The 25,354-nt window shown below is 44.5% G+C and overlaps 1 protein-coding gene across 4 annotated transcripts in view; it reads right to left on the bottom strand.

Moving 5' to 3' along the window:
- The window catches only part of CMSS1 (cms1 ribosomal small subunit homolog), a 232,513-nt gene that overhangs the window by 711 nt on the left and 206,448 nt on the right, over nt 1-25,354 (bottom strand). For all 4 annotated transcript variants that reach the window (XM_033051870.1, XM_033051872.1, XM_033051871.1 and 1 more), the window contains exons 3-9: nt 22,934-23,005; nt 19,829-19,958; nt 17,159-17,218; nt 16,368-16,470; nt 14,869-14,929; nt 13,942-14,029; nt 5,687-5,775 (exon numbers count right to left, since the gene is read on the bottom strand). In XM_033051870.1, coding sequence (XP_032907761.1) covers nt 5,687-5,775; nt 13,942-14,029; nt 14,869-14,929; nt 16,368-16,470; nt 17,159-17,218; nt 19,829-19,958; nt 22,934-23,005 — 603 coding nt within the window. The remainder of the gene's footprint in view (nt 1-5,686; nt 5,776-13,941; nt 14,030-14,868; nt 14,930-16,367; nt 16,471-17,158; nt 17,219-19,828; nt 19,959-22,933; nt 23,006-25,354) is intronic.

Genomic DNA, 25,354 nt, shown 5'->3' with positions numbered 1-25,354 from the left:
ATTCTTTATTTACTCAGGCACCTTACTACAGGACTAGAAATTAAAGAAGTGATTCCTGCACAAGGTCCTGTGGGACATTTCTGTTTTTTAAAACACCCACCATTTACTCTGCAGCCCTGAAGTTCCATTTCACATGGCTGCAGAAAGGTTGTCATTGGCAGAGTTGATAAAGCACACCACAGCAAAAGGCCCATCCTGGGCTGCAGAATCCCTACAGGACTTTCCAGAGTAACAAGTAGCATAAAGCAGATCAACAGCAGTGCAACAGGCACAGCCCTGTCTGTGTCTGAGACACCTGAATCAAAGTAAGCATGAAGGTCAGGTCTGCCTCTGCTGCATACAAAGTACTTTGGTTTATGACACTGATATGGCTGTAGCTTATGGCTTATCTAAAGATAAAACAAATGTATTACAGAGCAAATATTGACTACATATTTCAGAGGGAACACAAGATTCTTTATCACCATGGTTAGTCCACAGTTTCCTTATAGCTCCCTCTTACCACTTTTAAATAACTTATATGCAGGTTTTCTCTTTTGTGTTTCCACTTTGCAGAGGAAAAAATGAGGTAAGAAATCCCAGCCAGTCTCAATTTCAGACTGGATGTGCTACACGAAGGTTCACTTGTGACTTTCTATCACAAGTCCATTTCTCACAAACCTTTTGTTTTCATGAAGTCTGAAACTTAGCATATTTTCAAATATACTGAAGGCTTGGTGTGTGCATTGTTTGCAAACAATACAATATTGGGTTTTGTTGGAAAAAACTTCACTTAAATCTTTGGAACAGCTCTTTATTGCCATCACTCTCTGTACAAAAAGCCTCTAAAGCAGGAAGCTTGTCCTTTGGTCAGATCAAAAAGTACAGTCCATTTTTAGCTACACCTTTATGGCTTACTTCAATTCCAGTGTGCCAAGACAAAGTCTGATAAACTCATTCACTCCTCCTGTGGTTTCTTTGGAAGATTTCATCTCCTTCTCTCTCCACTGTTTGCGATGAAGGAAGTGGGAGACAGAAACAGAGAATGAAAAAATCCAGCAGCATTAATTAATGAGATGCTGAGGCAGCTGACAGAGCAGTGGATCAGGGCACCGTCCCCTGCGTGGATATGATGGGATATAGAACTGCCACATGGGAAGATCCACAAGTTTTTAAATTAATGTATTTATTAGAATATACCACTGTGTACAGAATTCTTCACTGAACATCAGGTGACTACAAAAACAGCAAGTAAAATGGACACGTGCTTCCAGCTGTTCTTTATTTTGTTGTAAATACAATGAAGTCTAGCAATGTTGCACCTTAAGTATGAAAAGAAATTACAGTAATTTCACGATTCCAAGCCGCACCTGATTATAAGCCGCACTTCCAGGGTGTTGGCAATGTTTCGTTTTTCCTCCATATATAAGCTGCACTGGACTGTAAGCCGCACTTTTGTTCGCAGTGAGGATCCCCGCGCAACTTCCACAAAGTTGCCAACTAGTAACAGAATCACGGGAATGCGGGGTTTACTGGCTTGGGCCGTGCAGGCTTGGCCCAGTTTCCCCCTCCCTCGCCAGGGAGCTGCCCCGGCCTGGCCCGGCTCTCCCCTCCCCTGCTGGCCCCGGCCCCGCTCCCCCGCGGCCGCCAGGGGTGGCCCTGGCACTCCTCGGGGCAGGGCGGGCTCGGTTCAGCTCAGGGCTGCTGCGTGCTCGCATTTCCGGTTGGCAAATTTCTGAACTTTTTTTCATATATTGGCCGGTCCGGAATACAAGCCGCACTTCGGATTTGGACCAAAACTTTAGTCAAAATGGTGCGGCTTATAATTGTGAAATTACTGTACTGATCATTGAGGTTTGCACTGAAAATAGGCCAGTATGCTGAGTTTCTAATCTTAAGTGTACAAGTTTGCCTCCATAAGTAACACAGGTGAAATAAATTAGTACATCAAACAGTCAAATCTCTGAATTGCCTTTGGTACAGTATTTCCTCTCCTTGGGAAAACTTACGACTATTCATAGCATGTATTTGACATTTTTGTACAAAATCAGAAAAGCTGGCTAAGACTGCGTTCCATATTTGAAGCCCAAATGTTGCTAGAACATTCCATTGGTTTATATGTGACGTTAAGATGCCTTATGACCAAAACTTTATTTGGGTGTCTTTTGCTGTTGGCATTCCTTATATGTAACTTTAAGGAATCTGCCTGATGTCTGCAGTGAGATAAATACCTGCAAGGTATCCACTTATAAAGCTCCAGTGTCAAAAAACCTTCCTTTATGATGTGTTACCTGAGTCAAGAGCAGTTTGACGACTCTTCTGTAATTACATATTCACTATTCTTTAATCACGCAATTCACTATTCTTTAATCACATATACATATCTATTGCTTATCCTAACACAACATATGATGGTGTAATGTGTTTACTTACCTGGATTTAACTTGAACTAAACTTTAATTTTTCATGCTAGCCTTATGATTTTGCCTTAATAAAACAGACTTGGAGTCATAACTTTTGGCCTGTGTTTCTAGACAGACGCACAGAACTGCTATGATGCTGCCTACAGTGAGCTGAAAGATATAGTTGAGGTTTGCAATAGCCCAAAATGAAATACTGGCAACATACTCTTCATTTCTTGCAGGTGGATCACGTATGGTCTACTTTATGGATATTGACGTCTGACTTTGACTTAAAAAATCTATCTCACTGCCATCAACACCATTTGTACTGCCTGTGAGTTTGTACTGTACTGCCTGTGATTTCACATCTTCTGTTCTTTAAAAAACTTACAGGTAAGTGCAAGCACCATACAAAAAAAGCCTTATGTATTAACCACAAGAGGGAGCCTCCTTGCCTCCAAAAAATCAAAGGTAGGTTTTTTTCGCTACTTCATTTCTTCAATGTAATTTTTTTGTTTGTTTTGTGTATGTGGGGCTGTAAAATGCAGCACATTCAAATACTTCGACAAATACAGATATGGATTAATGACTGATAATTTGTTTCACTTGTGAAACAGCCTAATGTCTATATGCAAAAGAGGTTCTTTTCCCTGGAGATTCCTTCTAAGTATGGGCCTGCTCTAAATGTACAAAACCTGAAGACACTGTGCAGGAAATTGAGAGCTTTCTAACAAGCACTAATAGAGGAAACTGTCTCTTCCTCCGACTCGAAATAGGTGATGCCCCACAACATACTATAAACATAGCTTGTTACAGCAGGAAATATAAAAGCTGGATTATAGAACTAAAAAGAATTGGGAGTTATCTTAGAAGGAATGTACAGATTATGGATGGCTCTAAGTTGTTTGTACCCTACCTCTTGTCAAAATAAAACAAGAAAGAAAAGAAAAAAAACAAGAAAGGAAAGAAAAAATCAAGAGAACTGTCTGTAGACTTACTCTTATGATGTTATCTTACTCTCAGGTGGAGAAACATAGATGTTTAGCCATACTTTTGTTTAGTTTTGAGGAAACTTTCCACTGAATCACAGAGAATATGCTGAGTTGGAAGGGACCCACAGGAATGAAGTCCAACTCCTGCCTTGCACAGGACACCCCAAGAATCACACCCTGTGCCTGAGAGCATCGGTCAAACACTTCTTGTGAACTCTGCCAGGCTTGGTGCTGTGACCACTTCCCTTGGGTGCCTGTTCCAGTGTCCAACGACCCCCTGGATGAAGAACCTTTCCCTGATATCCAACCTAAACCTCCCCTGACACAACTTCAGGGCACTCCCTCAACTCCTGTCCCTGACCACTGCAGAGAAGAGATCAGTGCCTGCCCCTGCTCTCACCCTCACAAGAAGCTGTACCTGCACTGAGGTCTCCCCTCAGTCTCCTCCAGGCTGAACAGACCAAGTGCCCTCTCAGCCCCTCCTCACACGGCTCCCCCTCAAGGCCCTTCTCCATCTTGTGTTGTGGCACCCAGAACTGCCCCCAGCACTCGAGGTGAGGCCACCCAGCTCAGAGTAGAGCAGGACAATCCCTCCCTTGCCTGGCTGTGATGCTGTGCCTGATGCCCCCAGGACAGGGTTGCCCCTCCTGGCTCCAGGGCACTGCTGACTCAGGTTTAACTTTCCAACGACCAGGACCCCAGGTCCCTTTCCATGGCACTGCTTTCCAACATCTCCTTCCCCAGTCTGTCTCTACAGCCAAGGTTGCCCCATCCCAGGTGCAGAATCCAGCACTTTCCCTTTGTTAAATTTCTCACAGTTGGTGATGCCCAGCTCTCATTTGCTGAGGTCTAGGACTCTGTACAAAGTCCTCCCACTGAGGGAACTTCCTGGGGACAGGTAGAACATTCGTTGAGCATAAACAGGGGAAACTCACAGCACAACCATAAAAGTCACAGTTGTGACTTGCAACAACAAAGCAAAAATTCTCTTTCTGGAGGTACAGTAATTTCACGAATACAAGCCGCACCAATTTGACTAAGATTTTGCTCCTAAACCGGAAATGCGGCTAATAATCAGGAGCGGCTAATACAACCTCAGAAGTGCCTGCCAGAGTGCTGAGCCGAGCAGCTGCAAAGTCGGCATTTTGCGATTGTTACAAATCGCTACTCTGTTGCACCGCGGGTGGAGCCTGGCTCCCTGTAGGCAGCACGGGGGGCGGGGAGAGAGGCGGGAGAGCTCTCTTTCCTCCTCTGCCACAGCCCAGGGGAGAGACGGGGGGGGCCCGGCGCCGCCACTGCTGCGGCCCGGGGAGGAGAGGGGGGACCCGGGCCGCCCCTACCGCAGCCCGGGGAGGGGGGGGAAAGCCCGCGCCGCCATTGCTGCGGCCCGGGGAGGTGGGGGGAAGCCCGCGCCGCCATTGCTGCGGCCCGGGGAGGGGGGGGGAAGCGCGCGCCGCCATTGCTGCGGCCCGGGGAGGGGGGGGAAGCGCGCGCCGCCATTGCTGTGGCCCGGGGAGGGGGGGGAAGCGCGCGCTGCCATTGCTGCGGCTCGGGGAGCCGACGGGAGCCCCGCGCTGCCATTGCTGCGGCTCGGGGAGCCGACGGGAGCCCCGCGCAAGCCATTGCTGTGGCCCGGGGAGCTGACGGGAGCCCCGCGCAGCCATTGCCGCGGCTCGGGGAGCCGACGGGGTGCTTTGTCCCCGCCCGCCGCCGCCGCGGCAGGAGCGGGGAAACTCCGTCCCTGCCCGCCGCCGGCGCCACGGGCGCGGGAAAGCTCCGTCCCCGCCCGCCGCCGCTGCCGTAGGAGCGGGGGAAGCTCCGTCCCTGCCTGCCACCGCGGGGCAGCGCCGACCCGGGGTGACCGAGCCCAGTGGCAGCGGCGGCCGGCCCCGAGCTGCAGCACCGGGCTGGGCCACCTGGCCCCGTCAGCGGCCCCTAGCGGGCCGAGCCTGCACAGCCTTAGCTCAGCCAGTAAACCCCGCCCTCCCGCGGTTCTGTTACTAATTGCACGCTGGTCCTCGCTGCGAACGACAAAGCGGCTTATATTCGGGTGCGGCTTATCTATGGACAAAAACCAAAATGTTTGCCAACACCCAGTGATGCGGCTTATATTCAGTGCGGCTTGTATTCGTGAATTTACTGTAATTTTGAGACTTCAGAGTACAGACTTCTCAGTCAATGTGAACATCTTTGTGCTCCTCTACCACTGAAGACAGCTTTACAGAAAGAAAACCTTACTGACCAAGACTTGAGAACTACCAACAAAAGTAATGAATACACAGAATATAATATATACAGGTGCTTATAAAATACCTCAGGGATGTCCACCATTCTCCTTAGTTTCTGATCTCTCCAGTTCCAATCCAGAATCATATATTTCATGGAGTTCAAGCACAGGGCATCTAAAAAGACAACATAAATTTGATTACCAGGATAACATGACATGTACTTATCAAAATGATTTTTGGCTTTTACATCTTTTGCTCTCTGTTTCCAAGGAAACTAATCTTTGAACACTTAAGTACTACATTTGCTAGTTGGAAACTAATGCACTGACACTGCAACCTCCCTTAGCCACATAATCCCATGCCTTCTTGGAAGATAAACACAAAAGCAGAATAACTACTGTTGCCAGACTTGTCAAGAGCTTAACATCCTGCCAGAAAGTAATTCCTCAAGCTTCCTCTTGATGAAACTACAGGAGCTGAATTTCCACAGCTGATGTCACTGGTAAGTTACAAGGATTCTAACCTGAAAATTGGTATTAACAGGAACAGACAGTGTTCAACAATTTACAGGACAGGGTGCTATGTGAATATGAGTTAGGTCAGTGGTGCTGCTGAAGAATTCCTTTATCCTTCAAATAAATGGTGGTGAAAAAAAAAGATCCTTTCTGAACTTGCTTTTCAGCCATCCTCCTATTTTTTCCCTGGTCTTCTACATGATGCCCAACATTTTTTCCCATCAGTTTTGATTCCTCTCCCTTCTCTAAGTGACCTGGATCTGCAATACTAAACCATAAAAAAGAGAATTAGAGCTTGGGATAAAATTTAATACTTCCAGGGATGGGACATTCACAGTTTCTCTGGGAAATCTGTTACAGTGCCTCACTGCTCTCAAGGCAATGTGGTGATGTGCTGAGCACTAGAATTTAATGCTGGTGGAAACAACAAAATTATGTTACTCCTGCACTCTTTTGGAAGGAGCAGTAGAGTCCCAAACCACTGCCAGTCCCTGACAAAGAGACCACAGTCAGAGCAAGACAGTGTCTTGCATAAGAGGAATGGAAAGAATTGCCTTATCATCTTGTCATTTTATTGTTTCTTTTTCTTTGTGTACATACTGTCTACTGAGTAAGTAAAAATACTGAAAATTTGGAAAGAGAAAAGATTTATAGAGAATAATTAATTTTATTACAGGCAAATGAGGAATAAGATCAAATCAACAAGCAGATCTTCAATGCACCCCTCACAAAAGTTTACACTGAGCTCAGAGTGACATATGATACAGTGACTTCTGCTACTATTTCCTTTTGATCCACTTGCAGTGTTTGGTTTCCTGAAGCTTTAATTCTCACACTGTGGTTTTGCAATCACTTTCAAGTCAACATAAATCAGTATTCCTGCCAAAAGAGGAAGTCTCCCACCTCTGCCTGCTCATTACCTGATTTTGTGTGCACACTGGTTTTGGTTTAATTGGGGTCATTTCACTGAGCTGCCAAATAGACTCTGGGGCTTGCACAGGGAGCAGGAAGGGGGAATAAGCACTGACTGGTGGGTGAGAGGAAGCATTAGTCTGCCTTTCTCTGCTAATACTGGCTTATGCCAGTGTTGTGGGTTGTCGAGGTTTAGAAATTTTTCCCATTATTATGTTAAGCTAGCCGGGATGGCTCTCCTATTAGCCGTTAAGAGCTGGAGACAAAGGACTAGCTGAAGCAACCTGATGGCCCCATTAGGGAAAGGTGGAGTCCTGCTTTTGTTTTTGGCAAGTAAGAGGACACTGGGGGTAGGAGAACTGGTACAGCTCGCTGGTCGAACTCGAGGAGAGAGGTTCCTTTTCTCCTGTTGGGATCAGGCTTCTTGGATTTGGACTGCTAAAACTTCCTGCTTCCTCTGAACAACTGGGAACTGGGACGCCCATGGTGAGCAGAATTCCTTCCTCACCCTTTCTTCCACCTGGGGCGGTGAGGCCACCTGGCCCCCTCCCCTGCCCCTGCAGCAGCCGCGACTGGGAGACCGCCTGCCCTGCTCCATCGGAGAGCCATCGGTGACTGAAAAAAAGGGACTGGGACTGAATTCCGTTCTGTTCTGTCACTGGTTTTTTTTTTTCTTTCATATAGCTGATGCTGTTTTCGTTTGTCTTATAAATATATCAGTAAAGAACTGTTATTCCCAACCTATACCTTTTTTGTGCCTGCGAGTTCCTGAATTTCCTTTTCCTGGTAATACTGTCCCTTTAAACCGGGACAGATCTTGGCGCCCAACGTGGGGCACGAGGTTAAGGAATAACAGTTCTTCAGTTGCCTGAGATTGTTTTTTTTTTTTTTGTTTGTGTGTTAGCAACATGTGGTCCAGTTTAATCTGGTTTGGGCTGCACGTGTTCATACATGTATATCTCCCATTTGCAAACCCTTACAATAAGCATGGGCCCTGTAACTAATGCTACTGTGACTGTTATCGAACTTGCTTTATGGGTTGATAAGGTGAGGAATTCATGGATTTTTAACTTCCTTTGGACGGCGGGTACATGGATTCAGGGATACCACACACTAAATGCATGTTTTTGGGATTACTTTAATAATGGCACCTACTGTGAGGAAATAACACCAGGGGAAATTTTCTCCCAACCCCTCACCCAAATTTTTGGGTCTACCCCACCAGTTTTTGAAGGGTTCAGATTTCCTCTGAATGCTAAAGATATCGTACAGTGGCTGGTGTTACTGATAGGCTTGTCCTATTTAACATTAAGAGATAACGGGGGATTGAGCTGGATAACAACTCTGATACCTACTCCAGGAAATAGGGGTGCTGCCACAGAGCCTGACCCTGCCCCAGAGACTAGGGATGCTGCCACAGAGCCTGACCCTGCCCCAGAGACTAGGGATGCTGCCACAAAGCCTGACCCTGCCCCACAGCCCATCTCAGAAAGAAACCAGCCGGAGTGGGTGGGGCTTCTAGTGAAGCAGATGAGTGAGATGGGCCAGATGATGAAGGAGTACCTCTCCCCAGCTGGTGAGAAGCCCTGCCATAAAGGGGGAGAATCCAGTGATGCTGTAGTGGAACCCATAGGTGTTACATCTGCCCAGGGTCCAGCTGAATTGCAAGGGCACTCACAGCCAGCAGAAGTCGCCCCTGTAGAAACTAGGAAGTCTAAAATGAAAACAAGGCACCTAGACAAAGAGGACCAGAGAGGAGGGCCCTCACAACCAGCAGGGGAGCCAGAGGTTGAAATCATCACTGAGTCCCTGTCTTATGAAAATCTCCGCAATCTGCGGAAAGATATTGCACGACGGGGCCGGGAGGCTTTGACAACTTGGTTACTTCGGGTCTGGGACCTTATGGGTACAGGTGTGCACTTGGATGGTACAGAGGCAAGGAATTTGGGATCCTTGTCCCAGGACTCAGGTGTGGACCAAATATTCGTAAGGGAGCCAGGCCCACTTCCCCTCTGGGAGCGGCTTTTAATGAGTGTAAGAGAGAGGTTTGTCAACAGAGAAAGAATGCAGGAGTACCATAATAGAACGCATTGGAAAACCGTTGGGGAAGGGATTCAACAGCTGAGAGAAGTGGCGGTACTGGAGGTACTCTTTGGGAGGGATGGACAGCATGACAATGACCCTGACAAGGTCAGGTGCACAGGTCACATGCTGTGGAATCTGGCAAACCGAGGGCCATCTCAATACACCACCTTCATTGCAATGATTAATGCTGATGAACACCGAGAAACAGTGAGCTCTGTTGCTAACAAGCTTAGGGATTGTCACAGTATGATGAATGGCGTAGTGCAGGCCCAGGTTTCTTCCGTGGTCCAGGAGGTGAGGGGGATGAGGGAGGAGATCAGGGAGGTGAGGGGGATGAGAGGTGACATAAGTGAGATGAGGGAGGAGATCAGGAAGATCAAGGCAGCACCAGTGCGAGCCTCATACCCCAAGGTTACAGCCCCACGCCCCTCAGCTAGTGGAAGAGGGTACACCCCACGAGCTGACCTATGGTTTTTCCTGCGTGACCATGGGGAAGACATGGGAAAATGGGATGGGAAACCCACTTCTGTCTTGGCAGCACGGGTGCGTCAACTCAGGGAGGGAAATGCTAACCGAGGGAGCTACACTAAAGTGAAGGCAGCCTCAACCTCCCATGACCAAGGTGCTGGGCATTACAGAAGGGAGGATGATCTGTCAGACCCACTTGAAGGAACCTCCACTATGTATGTTCAGGAAAGGAATAATAGCCAGGGCTAGAGGGGCCCTGCCTCTAGCCAGGGAGAGGCACGGGATAACAGAGTCTATTGGATGGTGTGGGTCTGATGGCCTGGCACATCAGAACCACAAGAATACAGGGTATTAGTTGATACTGGTTCACAATGCACTCTAATACCATCAGAACATGTAGGGGAAGAGCGTGTTTCCATTGTTGGGGTGACGGGGGGATCACAGGAATTGTCTTTGCTGGAAGCTGAGGTGAGCCTGACAGGAGAGGGGTGGCAGAAACATCCGATTGTGACTGGCCCAGAGGCACCGCCCATTCTAGGCATAGATTTTCTCAGGAGTGGCTACTACAAAGACCCAAAGGGATACAGATGGGCTTTTGGAATAGCTGCTGTAGTGGCAGAGGGCATTAAGCAGTTGAACACCTTGCCTGGACTGTCAGAAAACCCATCTGCAGTGGGACTCCTGAAGGTGCAAGAGCAACAAGTGCCAATTGCCACCTCAACAGTGCACCGCCGGCAGTACCGGACGAATCGAGATGCTGTGATCCCCATCCACAAGATGATCCGTGAGCTGGAGAGCCAAGGGGTAGTCAGCAAAACCCACTCACCCTTCAACAGCCCCCATCTGGCCCGTGTGCAAGTCTGATGGAGAATGGAGATTGACTGTGGACTATCGTGCGTTGAACGAAGTGACTCCACCGCTGAGCGCTGCTGTGCCAGACATGTTGGAACTCCAGTACGAGCTGGAGTCCAAGGCAGCAAGGTGGTATGCCACCATCGACACTGCCAACGCATTTTTCTCCATTCCTCTGGCAGCAAAGTGCAGGCCTCAGTTTGCCTTTACATGGAGGGGCGTGCAGTACACGTGGAATCGTCTGCCCCAGGGGTGGAAACACAGCCCCACCATCTGTCATGAACTGATCCAGGCTGCACTGGAAAAAGGTGAGGCTCCAGAACACCTGCAATACATTGATGACATCATTGTGTGGGGGAACACGGCAGTGGAGGTATTTGAGAAAGGAGAAAAGATCATACAGATTCTGCTGAGAGCCGGCTTTGCCATTAAAAAGAGCAAAGTCAAAGGACCTGCCCGAGAGATCCAGTTCCTGGGAGTAAAGTGGCAAGATGGACGGCGCCAGATCCCCACTGAGGTCATCAATAAGATCACTGCAATGTCTCCACCAACCAGCAAGAAGGAAACACAAGCTTTCCTAGGTGCCATAAGCTTTTGGAGAATGCACATTCCTGAGTACAGCCAGATTGTGAGCCCTCTCTACCTGGTCACCCGTAAGAAGAACGATTTCCACTGGGGTGCTGAGCAACAGCAAGCCTTTGCCCAGATCAAGCAGGAGATCGCTCATGCAGTGGCCCTTGGCCCAGTCAGGACGGGACCAGAGGTAAAGAATGTGCTTTATTCTGCAGCCGGGAACCATGGCTTGTCCTGGAGCCTTTGGCAGAAGGTGCCTGGGGAGACTCGAGGCCGACCTCTGGGATTCTGGAGCCGGAGCTACAGAAGGTCTGAAGCCAACTACACTCCCACAGAGAAGGAGATTTTGGCTGCCTATGAAGGAGTCCAAGCTGCCTCAGAGGTGATTGGGATGGAAGCACAACTCCTCCTGGCACCCTGACTACCAGTGATGGGGTGGATGTTCAAAGGAAAGGTTCCCTCTACCCACCACGCCACCGACGCCACATGGAGCAAGTGGATTGCCCTCATCACACAACGCACCCGCATCGGAAACCCAAATCGCCCTGGGATTTTGGAGATAATTACGAACTGGCCAGAAGGTGAAAATTTTGGTCTCGCCGATGATGAGGAGCAAGAACAAGTGAGCCGCGCTGAGGAAGCCCCACCGTATAACCAACTGCCAGCAGATGAAACACGCTACGCTCTTTTCACCGACGGCTCCTGCTGCGTCGTGGGGATGAACCAGAAGTGGAAAGCAGCCGTATGGAGCCCCACTCGACAGGTTGCACAAGCTACTGAAGGAGAAGGTGGATCAAGTCAATTTGCTGAACTCAAAGCTGTTCAGCTGGCCCTGGACATTGCTGAAAGAGAGAAGTGGCCAAAGCTCTACCTTTATACTGACTTGTGGATGGTAGCCAATGCTCTGTGGGGTTGGCTGGAAAGGTGGAAAAGGGCAAACTGGCAACATAAGGGAAAACCAATCTGGGCTGCCAACGAGTGGAAAGACATTGCCACCCGGGTAGAGAAGCTACCTGTGAAAGTTCGTCATGTGGATGCCCATGTCCCAAAGAGTCGGGCTAATGAGGAACACCAACACAATGAGCAGGTTGATCAGGCCTCAAAGACAGAGGTGTCACAAATAGACCTGGATTGGCAACACAAGAGAGAATTGTTCCTGGCTCGATGGGCCCATGACACCTCAGGTCATCAGGGCAGAGATGCCACGTATAAGTGGGCACGAGACCGAGAGGTGGATCTAACTATGGACAGTATCTCTCAAGTCATCCATGACTGTGATACGTGCGCTGCCATCAAACAGGCCAAGCGAGTGAAGCCCCTCTGGTATGGTGGGCGTTGGTCCAAATATAAATACGGGGAGGCCTGGCAGATTGACTACATCACACTGCCTCAGACCCGCCAAGGCAAGCGCTACGTGCTGACCATGGTGGAAGCCACCACCGGATGGTTGGAGACCTACCCTGTGCTTCATGCCACTGCTTGGAACACCATCCTGGGCCTTGAGAAACAGGTCCTTTGGAGGCATGGCACCCCTGAGAGAATTGAGTCAGACAACGGGACTCATTTCATAAACAGCTGGGCTAGGGAACACGGCATTGAGTGGGTGTACCATATCCCCTACCATGCACCTGCAGCTGGGAAGGTCGAACGGTGCAATGGCCTGCTTAAAACCACCTTGAAGGCACTTGGTGGGGGGACTTTCAAGAACTGGGAAAGTAATCTACCAAAGGCCACATGGTTAGTGAATACCCGAGGTTCCACTAACCGAGCAGGCCCTGCCCAATCTGAGCTCTTGGGAACACCAGATGGGGATAAGGTTCCAGTGGTACACATGAGAGGTATGCTAGGGAAAACTGTTTGGGTGAACTCTGCCTCCAGCAAAGACAATCCTGTCCGTGGGGTGGTTTTTGCTCAAGGACCAGGTTGTACCTGGTGGGTGATGCAAAAGGATGGAGAAACCCGATGCATACCCCAAGGAGACCTTGTTCTAGGGTGAACTACCTATGATACTGTGTCTGTAACTGCATGTATGTATGTAATTTAAAGGTTCTAATTTAATGTAGTATGTTAGCATGGAAAAAATTTGGGGTGGATAATGTTGTGGGTTGGCGAGGTTTAGAAATTTTTCCCATTATTATGTTGAACTAGCTGGGATGGCTCTCCTATTAGCCGTTAAGAGCTGGAGACAAAGGACTAGCTGAAGCAACCTGATGGCCCCATTAGGGAAAGGTGGAGTCCTGCTTTTGTTTTCGGCAAGTAAGAGGACACTGGGGATAGGAGAACTGGTACAGCTCGCCGGCCGAACTCGAGGAGAGAGGTTCCTTTTCTCCTGTTGGGATCAGGCTTCTTGGATTTGGACTGCTAAAACTTCCTGCTTCCTCTGAACAACTGGGAACTGGGACGCCCATGGTGAGCAGAATTCCTTCCTCACCCTTTCTTCCACCTGGGGCGGTGAGGCCACCTGGCCCCCTCCCCTGCCCCTGCAGCAGCCGCGACTGGGAGACCGCCTGCCCTGCTCCATCGGAGAGCCATCGGTGACTGAAAAAAAGGGACTGGGACTGAATTCCATTCTGTTCTGTCACTGGTTTTTTTTTCTTTCATATAGCTGATGCTGTTTTCATTTGTCTTATAAATATATCAGTAAAGAACTGTTATTCCCAACCTATACCATTTTGTGCCTGCGAGTTCCTGAATTTCCTTTTCCTGGTAATACTGTCCCTTTAAACCGGGACAGCCAGCTTAAAGTGATCATAAAACAAAGTACTAGAACCTTTACCTTGTTTTGACTGACATAGCACAAGTGAAGAAATAAAACCCTATAGTTTGCTACCCAAATCTACATGTTCATGTCAACCTAAAAAAACCAGTCAAAGTTTCACTTCTCATTAGACCAAATATAAAATACCTAGGGAGGAAACCCTCCTTGTTCTCCTACCTTGCTCCACTAGTGCCTTTACTCTCCCAGGAGTTCCAACCCCAATGTGGAACACGCCCTTCTCCAACATATTCATTTGTTCCTTTATCTAATTTGAAGAGGGAAAGAAAAATCACAGTAAATCCATAATTATTTTAAAATTTCTTCTCAAGGAGTTAGAAATAAATTCAAGATCTCATTGTATTTCTTACTAGAACACCATCAAGTAAAAATAATATCTGTCTTTCAAACTGTCAGACGATTATATCTGCAATAAAGTTTAAGAAATAGAACAAGCCAGCTGGGCATCACACTTATCTAGAAGTTCAATCTTTTTTAACTTTAAAAATCTGCTATTGCACCAATTATTTTTGGAGGTGAGAACAGTAAGCTTCCTTCAGCATTTAAACAAATTCTCTGGAATGCTGATAAACTTGAATTAACTCTGAAGTCCTTCAAGATGAAGATACTGGAAAAAGGTGAAATAAAGCAAATGACATTTGCATGTTTGACAGTATTTATATCAAAGGCCAGAGTCCACTCATTATTCCCAACACTCCTATAATTTGTGCTTTTCCACAGGTATGGATATTGGAGATCCAGGCATTCAATTTTCAGAATCCAGATGTGGGTGCTGGTACAGTTTGATTCCACAGACCTGTGTGTGTGAGCCTTCTGGCATTTGAACGAGCACTCGATGGGAGTGTGGAACAGTGAAACTCAGCACATGTATAAGCATCTATGTTCTGCACAAGGCTGCACCAGAGCTACTGGAGAGGGTGCTTAGTGAAATTCCTCATACTGCAGCAATGGGTTACCAAAGGAAGCACTACCTAAAGGAAGGAACTTCATATGAACACTGTATGAAAGGCACTACTGCCACAGGATTCAAAAAGAAAATTGTATCACACTATTCAGCTGTTTACTTGCTCTACTAAAATTCCTTACCTTTATGTGCTTTGCAAACAACTTGAGAACTCTGCAATCTCCTTTAAAAGATGTCATTGACCTAGCAATAAATAAAAAAAAAAGAACAATGAAATACAAGAAGCAGGGCTGGGCTTAAGGGCTTAAGACCACACATGAGGAAAGAAAAAATAACTTTCTCAAGCATTTCTCAATATGTTTGAGACACACAAAGTCCCCCAGCAAACCCTGGTTGTACTCTGAACACTGTGTACATTTTTGTTTGCTACTCATCAACAGAGATCAACAACTGGACAGACACAGTGGAAGATATCAGTAGGGGGCAATATTGTTTAGATAGCTTTTCAGATAATATTTAATATTGTGGCCTGCGTTTTCACAGATAGTTTAGTTCAAAACTGGTTAATCACCAAATCCTAATTAAAAAAAAAGTTCACTTACTGAGATACAAGCATTCATGAATATGAGTGCATGTGCACAAAAGGAAGGATCTGTGTATGAACTGATCTACATTTTACAGTCTTCCTGCAGCATGGCTGCTGGGAAAACCTAGGCTGCCTCTGTCTTTACTGCAGAGATTGTTGAAATTCCAGTTAACTAAACTAAATTGTTAGAAACCTTGACTTCTTCTTCTGACACTCCATTTTGGCACACAGTAGCAACTCTATGTTCTGTATTCATCAAACAGGAGACAACACAATCAGTATTTGCTGAATGTCATTTAAGGCAGCTCGTTCTGCATGCTGCACAACAAATTTTCAATTTGCAAAGCTAAAGATTTATCTACATCTAAACCACTTAAGTCTCAGATGCTAGTCTCTGCATGCACAACAGGCACTCGTGCCTTATTTATGCTTATAGCTGTGTCATGGAATCAAACTTCCTAAATCTTCATCTCATTTTATACTGACAGATAATTACAGGAAGTAGGGTCAAGACATAGAAGACAACCATGAAATTTTTGAGGTATCCATCAATTCACAGTCATCAAAACTTCTGGCATGAGAAGGGGGAGGACAGAGAAGGGGAAAAAACAGGGACAGGGCACACTGAAAATTGTCATCTCTGCCCTGCAGTGTTGCCAGCCTGAGAACACTGACACAGACCTGGAGGCACACAGGCCAGACACACCTTGGCATCTGAGGCCCTGAAATGCCATGTCCTCACTGCCTTTGGTGCAAAGCCATGACCTCTAGTGGCGGATCATGATGCTTTATGAGTTTACTAGGCTCCCAAGTATAACACGTTCCATGTTTCTCCTAAATTGGTTACACTTTACTTTTGGTTTTTAACAAAAGTAACACTTCCCAGGCAACTGAAGCACTGAGCATTACTTCAGTCCAAAACCGAACACCACACTCCCAGAGTTTAAAGAAGGAAAGGGATATTTCATCAGTTTGAGTCAGTGAATTTGCTGGCTAGCAGAGGACAGTGTCCCAGTTTTGCCTTTTTGCCTGTGGTTCCAAGACAAAACTCCTGACCGACTGCCAACCTCAACACAGCATTTGCTATTGACATACTTGATGAGTTCCAAGGAGCGAAGGGCAGAACTGCAGAGGACCAGCATCACCACCGACTTCTTCTCCTTGTGGTTTCTCCGGAGCTTCGCCCACTTAGGACAGACTGCAATGGAAAAGCCCTTGTACCCACAGAGTACTACACGCCACAATTTTAAATTACTAGAGTACATGATGAATGGTAGCCAGCAGCAAGAACACACATGCTGACTCCTTTGAGGTCTGGAACTTTGGCAACACTTTTGCATTTAGTCATGACTGAGAAACTGGAAAATGAAAAGCCCCAAAAAATAAAATACAAAAATATCACATAACTGAACAAACTAGATAAGCATTAATAATCAACAGTTTTTAAGGTCATGAGCCCATGGTCTTCATTTGCAACATATGGCAATTTGTATCAGAGAAAATCAACTGCAAAGAAACATTTACCAGACCAGAAGTTCTATATAAATATATGTGAATAAAAATTCTCTTGGTTCATGTCAGCAGACAGCTACTGGACTTTTATTGTAAGATAATATATACACCTACTCATGCAGCCACAATAAATTACTGATAAATAATCCCTAGCAATTAAAAGAAAGCCCAGAACCTTTCTGATACCAAAAAAAGTGATAGAGCAAAAAAAAGCCAGAAAAACAATACCTGTCATTAAAAAAATAATTTAAAAGTTTTAAAGTGATATTTCATAATAAGCAATATTTGGACCTACATATAAAAATGTAATAATATTGTCTTAGCAACATTTTTCATACATCTTTCATCTCACCCAGACAAACATTTAAACTCACTTTCCTTCAAGTATGAAGAAAAACTGTGGGTAAGATCATTGGTTGGCAAAAAACAGGAATCTGAAAACATAAAGAAAAAAATACTTTTGTTGATGTGCTTCAACAGCGAAGGGAGAATATATGTTTGCAACATAAATACATGTACTATCAATGAAATCCCAACTTGATAAATCCATCATCAATAAATTACCAGTTCTGGAACAAAAATTAATGCAGAAAAAGCTTTATATGGATTAAGACAGTGAAGGTAAAATCTGAGTTGCAATTTCTTTTTATTCTCTCAGCCTGAAACCTTGCATATAGGGCTGCTGCACAGGTGTGATCACATGCTTGAAAGAAAGTTTTCATATGTCTTTGCCACAATGAATCAAAGCCTCAGCCAAAAGCCTTACACTCCTAGACTGATCCTCCAATGTACCTAGGATGAAATATGTTTGTATACCCCCCAAATAATTCATACTGTGTAAATGCAAGAACCTACCCATAATCTACTAGGCAATAAATCTGTTCCCCTTCTGGCCTTTCATATTGTGATAATCCACCTAACTATATTGACTCTAATAGCAACACCTCCACTGCATCTCAGTGCCTTTCTCTTCCTCCATTTCCTGCTGACTTCCTTTTCCCGGGTCACTATGTTAACTAGGAAATATTTTAACAGCACTCTGTGACAGACATGCCATTTAACTTCATATAATGGCAATGAAAATCCTAACAGGCTCTTTGGAAGGTCCTTTCTCACACCTATACGGAAAATCAAAGTTCTTAAAAAGGTTATTAAAATTCCATTCTGAAAACTTGCCACTGTTCTTAAGAGCTCTTTGCCTGATAGAACAGAGCATTAACAATTCTCCTGTCTTTAAAAAAATACATATTTGTCATCATCTTGCACAGCCCCTCAAGGTGTCCATGGATGTTTGCTGATACATTTTCTAAACTAAGGAGTTTTCTTCAAAGATGTTATTCATGTTCACATGGATGGTGCACTGTGCTAATGTTGAAAGCATCAATCCAAGATCTTCATCAGAACAGATAGTGTGACAAACTTGGTTAGTAGCCAATGCCTGGTTGAAGTCCTTGCTAAAAACTTTTATTTTGCACTGATTCCTATTAAAACCTGAGACTGACATTTACTGGAACTTGAGCTTCAAAGGAAATGAATATGTGCAACTGGAGGATCAGCAGCTGATTTATGTTAAAAATCATGTTTAGAAGATGCACCTGATGCTGGTGGGGACAGGCAGGGGCTGATCTGAAGACATGGTCTCAATTAATGACTGACAGTTCAAGAGGTCCTTTCTGAAGGACACAGCTTCACTGACTCCTCACCAACAGTCCAGCAACACTGCAGTATTTACAACAGTTTTAAATAGAAGTTTCAGAGAGGGGGGAAGAAACACAAAGCTCCAGACTGCAGCAAGAGACCAAGCTGACTTTCTGACCAACCCTGACCTTCTGCACTTTGCCAGTGAACAGGAACACACAACTCCGAAGTAGCTGCTTGTTATTTACTCAGTGCTTTGACGTGAATGACTTGACAGCTGTACAAGTTCGTAAACTCCTTGGCACTCTAAGCCTTCAAATCCCAGCAAAAAAATTAAGGAAAAAATATCTCCATCCAACACATATGGAAATGGGTCACTTCAGTAGCCCAAAGGGCTCTTTTAATAAGAAAGAAACCAAAGCAATTTATTATTTCCTAAAAACCTTATATGCCAAAAAATACTTAGCACAAGTTTTTCAAAGAAATCTATATGGGATCTCTCCAGGTTTTCTTGATCCAGTAACAAAGCTGAGACTGCCCCATTGAAATAAAGAAGGGTCCACTAAGGAAGAGCACATTTACCTAGAGAGACAGGCTTATTCATTAAAAAAAGAAAAAGCGCTGCTGGGCTAGAAGGTCTCTGCACTGGGCATAGGTCACTGACAGTTCAAGAAGTCCCAAAGGTGAGTGCAGGCTGGTTAGCAGGCTACTGCTCTTCATGAGCCCTACCAACAAATAATGGACAGTGTCTCTGTCTGCACTGAGGCATAGGAGGCAGAGTTCAACATTGCCATCATCTCCAGTGCAACCTCCAATTGACAGAAGCTCAGCCTGCTCTGTCCTGTTTTTTGCATTTCCTATCTGGCTTTTAACAGGGAGCAAAAGAGTCCTCATGGCTAAAACTTGGTGATTTCACACATGGACCAAAATTACTACCTCAATCAGGCCACTCCCTGAAAAACCATTGCATGCAACATCTCATACCCATGTGAGAATGATGCCTAATTATTTTTTGTCTGTTTCTGTCAGTGCCTTATTATGCATCTGGACTGACTCAACTCCAGGGACAAAATACATCTCTCATAGCACTTGGGAGCTACTATTAGGAATCATAAAATTTCTATCAGTAAAGTGAGCTCCAGAAATTAATACTTTATAATAAAAAGAGACATTTAAACAATGTTTCATTTCCACTACTCCAAGAAACTCCACATTTATTCCAAAGAAACTAACATTTCAACTTAAATAGTAAATTAATATACAGTAAAAAAGAAATATAAGAAAATATTTTCATTAAAAAGTACAACTCAATTTCTGTCCCCAAAATCTTTTTTCTTCTGCAGAAAAAGAAGCAAATAGTATCATGAAAAAAACATTATTTATACAATAAATAAAGGGTAAGTTACCTGACAGCTGTAATTCCTCTCTTTCAATCACAGAACGGCTTTCACCAAAATGTTGAGCAAGCAGATTTTGTAGATCTGCAGGGACACCAGGTTTTGGAGCAGATTTTTGCAGAACATCAGAAATCTTCTTCTAAAAACCCAAGTAAAACGGGTCAATATGATATTTCTATATAGTTCTTTGGCTAGCTAACAACACTGTAAATAATGTTCCTCCATATCTTTGTACAGTTATATCAGCTTAATTATGGCTTAACTGGAAAAACACCTTACAATGGGACAAGATTCCCTGTATCTTTAGAGGGAATACTGATTTCAGATGCAAGCTGAGATATTTGGACAAGATGGTCTGTGAGCCTGAACATGAAAAATCTTGTGCATTCACCTGAAATGCTACTGTAACAAAAACCTAAAAACATAAAATCTGTTTTTTGAGTTTTGATATTGCTACATTTTTGTATCAGTTTGAAAATTCAGGTTTTTTTTCAGAATTGTTTGAGTTTATTATTCTTCAGGAATAACAGCAGGAAACAAGTGATAATATATGATGTGGTTATACTTTGATTTAAACAGGGTAATTATCTATCTATATTTGGAAGCGAAGATAGTTACCTATATTCACAGAATACCATGCCAGGGTGAGGAAAATAAGCTAAAGCAACAAAACCACAGGTCAAGCAAGAATTCACAGCTGCTTTGCTCTCCCACACTGTGAATTTTTTAAAAAAAATTACTAATTTTTAGACATTGAACATGAGTTCATAATGATTGTGTTTTACACCTTAGAAAGGTTACCAAGTAAGAGGTCTGAATTCTCACTGAAGTGAAAGGATTGCTTCATTTTTTGCCATAATTAAATAGAACATGTGGGTAGAATAGCCCAAGGTACACATTGACTGATCTGCCAGCATTTAAGAAAAGCAAATTTTAAGTATTTAAGAAAACAGCAAATTTGCAAGGATAGAGGTAGTCTGGAGAGAATGACAAGAATGTGATGCCTCTCTAGTTCTCGCTGAAAATGTTTAGTTTTTGAAAGTACAGGTTAAGGTTTCTCAGCTGTCTAAGCTAAACTGAACTCATCATCAAGGGGACACAAGGTAGCATAAGTCTAGAAGCGAAAAGGAGTGGAAGCATGTGGTTAGGATGGAGCAAAAGGATTTTGAGGCAAAGTGGGAATTTCACAGAGATAAGGTGGGTCTGGAAGAACTTTTGGCAGTTTTAAATGGAGGGTGAGTACCTTCAATTTAGTAGGCTAAGGTTCAGGACAGCAAAGATCAATGGAAATTTTGAAGAGAGGTATGGCAGGAGTTTCAATGTCACTTTCTTCCATCCATTCTTTCCCTCGCTGCATCTCAGCACCCGCTCCCTCCTCTCTTCCATTCCTCACCACTCTGTCTCTCCCTCTTGCCCAATACAGCTCAAATACTCCAATCACAGCACCATGAGGGGCAGAACACTGAACAGGGAAGAGCCATCTGGGGGATGCCAAAACAGGAAAGGTAAGGCAGGTGCTGCCTCTCCCAGCCATTGCCACTTTGGCACTGCCTGTTTCACCCCTGCTAAAGCCACCTGTGGGTTTGCAAGACCCCAGCTGAACCTTTGACAGTGGGAGACATGGAGATGAATGCCTTCCTCGTAGTCTAGCTTTGTCCTGGTGCAAAGCCCTCTACAGTTCCAGTAAGACTTTGCAGAGGATGTCTGGCTGTTCCACAGGCTTCTGCAGTGCTTGAATCTGTAGCATTCCTTCCCAAGATTCCCCTTCACTTACCACTGTTGTATTTTTCTGCCATGGAACAAGTGTATTCCCAAAGCATGACCAGAGGCTGTGAGCTGCACAGCCAGCCTCTGTGTGAGGCCCACAACCAAACCACTCCATTGTTCTTCCCAAATGCTTTTCCCTGCCTCACAAGCTGGCTCTACATGACCCACACTTAGGAACCTCTGATTTAGCAGACAGCAAGACACAACTATCAACTCATTTTACTTGGTAATTCAGCATAAGATGCTGTTCCACAGGACCATTACGTCATTCATTGTGCCACTCAGAAAAATTATTGCCCTCTGGAGGGGAGCCTGATACAACGAGAAATTCACTAAGAGCAAGAACAAAAACACCTGAGCAAACTCTCTTCCTTCAAGGAGAGCTGTGGGGAAATGTTCCTCATGCAGGAAGTTTTATTGTTTTTCTTCCAATTCATTCCAGATGCTTAAAAACAACAGGGCTTTCCCCCCTTTTCCTTACTTTTGGAGACATCACTTTGTTTGGAAGCCACAGACCAACCTAACAAATGTTTCCTAATGGGATTTTTGACAGGCTGTGCATGTCAGCTTAGTGGCCTGCTGAAAGCAAAGGTGTAAGTAAGCAGCTGCTGTTTGCCTGAGAATTGGGTTCCTTGCTATGTGGGTTTGCCAGCCTCTGCCATGGCATGCCTTCACTCTGGCTCCAGCGGAGTAACTACTGTACTTACTTTGCCAGAGCCACATTGAAAGCAAAATCCCACTCTTCCAGCTTCCCATTCCCTGAATGATTAAGAGGCCTAACATAACATAAAAAGGCCACCCCTCAGCCTTGTGAGAGAGCCAACTATTTACAGTCTGTCCCCCTACACAAAGACAATTAACTTGCCTGGTGCCATATAATCTCCATTTAGACTTCAGAGTGTGTTTGTTGTTGTGGGTGAGGATGGAGCTTGGCCAGAGCAACAACACAGAGTATTTATTTATATACTTATGCTATGAGGAAAAGAGTGAGCAAGGACAGTCCTTGGCTCAAAAGACAGCAGCTGGAGCCTGACCACAGTGTGGGAATGGGTCACATTCTGCAGCAACTGAAATTCCACCTTTCTTCCATACAATCACCCTTTCCTGGTGAACAACACTTTCAAGTGGGGTGTAGACATATACAACCCTTGCAAAAGAGACTTTATGCCACAGGTCAGGTTGGGGATAGATGTCTTGAGTAAGGTTTAAAAATGAGGAATTTCTCTTCTTCTCTAAAGAAGGCTGCAATATTATGACCATATTACTTCTCATCATCAAGGGCTGTCCCCATTCTGCATCTTGTAGTAGCATAAAAACCCATTGCCAAAACCCCAAACACACTCGTACCTTCTTTCTCTTCTTTGCCTTCACAGTGCTCTCTTGCTTTTCTTCAGGCTGATTTAAAAAACACTCTGTAGGCTGCAAAACACATTAAAAAAAAGAAGTAAGAAAAAAAGAGTTACCAAAATACGGCAAAGGAGGTAAGAGGAAATACAGAAACTATAATGCTGGGCTAGGAAAAAGCAATTAAAAGTGAACTTCCTCACCTGTAGAAGGAATCAAATGCTTACAGTTACATGTATATAAAGTAATTTTGGAATTGAGATTGTTATTGCAACCAAGAGAGGGAATAAAAGAAGAGAAAATTGAAATATTCAGGATGTAGTCATAATTCCATAAAATGGTGAAAAGCAGGTTCCACTAGACTTATATTTTTTATCTCTACTATTGCAAAAGATAATTTTTCTAAACTTTGCCAGTAGTGTTCTATAATAACTGGGTCTAAGGTGAGCATCCAGATAGTAAAAAATAACATGGAACTGGGTAAGATTAATTGGAAACAATCATGCTCTGGAGTTTCTTCTACACTTGTCATGCAAAATTTAGGAAAACATGTTTCAAATTTGTCCTACCCCATTCTTGCTTTGTCTCCTCATAGCAGGCAGGGTCAAATACACACAAGAAAAAATACATGGTGCATTTCAGAACAATTCAATATGTGCTGCTATCATTAACCCTCTTTTGTGCCTGAGTGAACAGGTTGAATTGGCCCATTTGTACAAGAGTCCCTGTTCACATAATCCAGGGCTAGGATTTGTCCTTAGCCACCTGAAATTGTCCAAAGCACAGGAAGTGAGGTATGGACTTCTGTTGTTTTGAGTGTAGCAATTCTCTTTTCTTTTGCCTTCTCAGGGCCTTCTACCTAATGGAAATGCACATTTATCTACATAGACAGGTTTTGGAACTTAATAAGTGACTTGATGAAGAGTAATGGGAAAACAGGCTGAGCTGCAGGAAAAAGCTCCATGCTACTATGATGCATCTGGCTGGAAAACTCTACTCTTGTGAGAAAATGTGGAGAAGACTCATCACATGGAGCATTAAAAAGTTCAGGAACAGCAAATCCAGCACTTCTCCCTGGGGAAAGCCTGAAAGAAAAGTATCAGCAGGAAAGAGAGCTTAGCTGAAAACCAGAGAAGCTGTTCCTTTGTTCCCTTGGGAAGGCAGCTTCAGTCAGGCCTAGAGGGCCAAAGGAAAGCCACAGAAGTTCAGAGTATCTGGGTCTTTCTGAGCCCTCCTTGCACAGCCCCACCTTAACAGGAGGACACTTCACAGAAACTGGTGCTAAATGACCCAACCCAGCATACTCCTGCCTTTCCAAGCCCACTCTCACAGCCTTATCAGAAGCATTTTTTGAGGTTTAATTTTTCATATTATATTATGCTTACATTTCTCTTTTCCTCCCCACTCCCCTTGCCACATTAGCTATTAAAACCAGTAACCACCATGCTCAACACAAATTAAAGACTTCTTGCTTTCTGTGCTGTGATGCAACCACAGTCATTGCCCTTGTAAAGGCAGTAATATTGAGTAGAAGTGGCTCTGAAACTGGTTGAGGACTGAAATGAAACTTAGGAATTGGCAGAGAAGATGTGGCTGAAGACTGACTACAATCAGCAAAGCACTCTACAGCTATGGCTGGAATGTAATGCAGCCTGCACCAAAACCCATGAGAAGTTGTGACAGGGATTATATCTTGCCTCAACAACAGAGATCAGTCCCTGTGATTTTCTCATGCATAAACAGAGATTATCTTCACTGGAAATGAAGGGAATGACTGCAAATGGAAACTCACTTAAATTAACAAAATTGTTTCAGAGTTAATGTAAGTTTTTTGGCTTTATTTTTGGTTTGTTGCTATTTTAAAAATCTGTCCTAACGCTGATTCAAGTGTTTTTAAAACATCACCATACATTTCTTCATTCCTATCCCCACCATTAGCATTCCCAGACATTGAGACTGAAACAGAGCTACCCTCTGCTCTACTCTTACACATCCCAGCTGTCCATAGATACTTAAAGGCCATTTGCCAGGTGTTTTAATCATAAATTCTATGTTCAACATCATATTTTATGCAGAGAACAAGCCTTTGGATTGCTTCAGTCAAGGGCTACCTACAAGCAATCAAAAAGTCAGAAAAGGGCCAACCTGACTCTCTGTCCTGCAGTAGAGTATGATGGTTGCCCATCCCAGTGGTGCTACCACTCTTCCAAGATACTGAAAAATGTCACTCATTCACTTTGGGCCCATTTCTCCCCTCTTATACATTGTGAGTGGCTTTACATAACTCTGCAAACACTCCCAACTGGTATCTGTATGAGAAAAGAATGAAATGTGCCACAAAGCTGAAAAGATTTCTCTGGAAGAAAAAACTTCTCACTGCTAAGCCTTCATTCAAATGTTTGAAAGTACCACCAAATGCCATGG

Source organism: Catharus ustulatus, chromosome 2 (assembly GCF_009819885.2).
Source record: "Catharus ustulatus isolate bCatUst1 chromosome 2, bCatUst1.pri.v2, whole genome shotgun sequence".
NCBI lineage: Eukaryota > Metazoa > Chordata > Aves > Passeriformes > Turdidae > Catharus > Catharus ustulatus.
The sequence above is the reverse complement of the archived record's forward strand: the minus strand, read 5'-3'. Positions and strand labels throughout refer to the sequence as shown.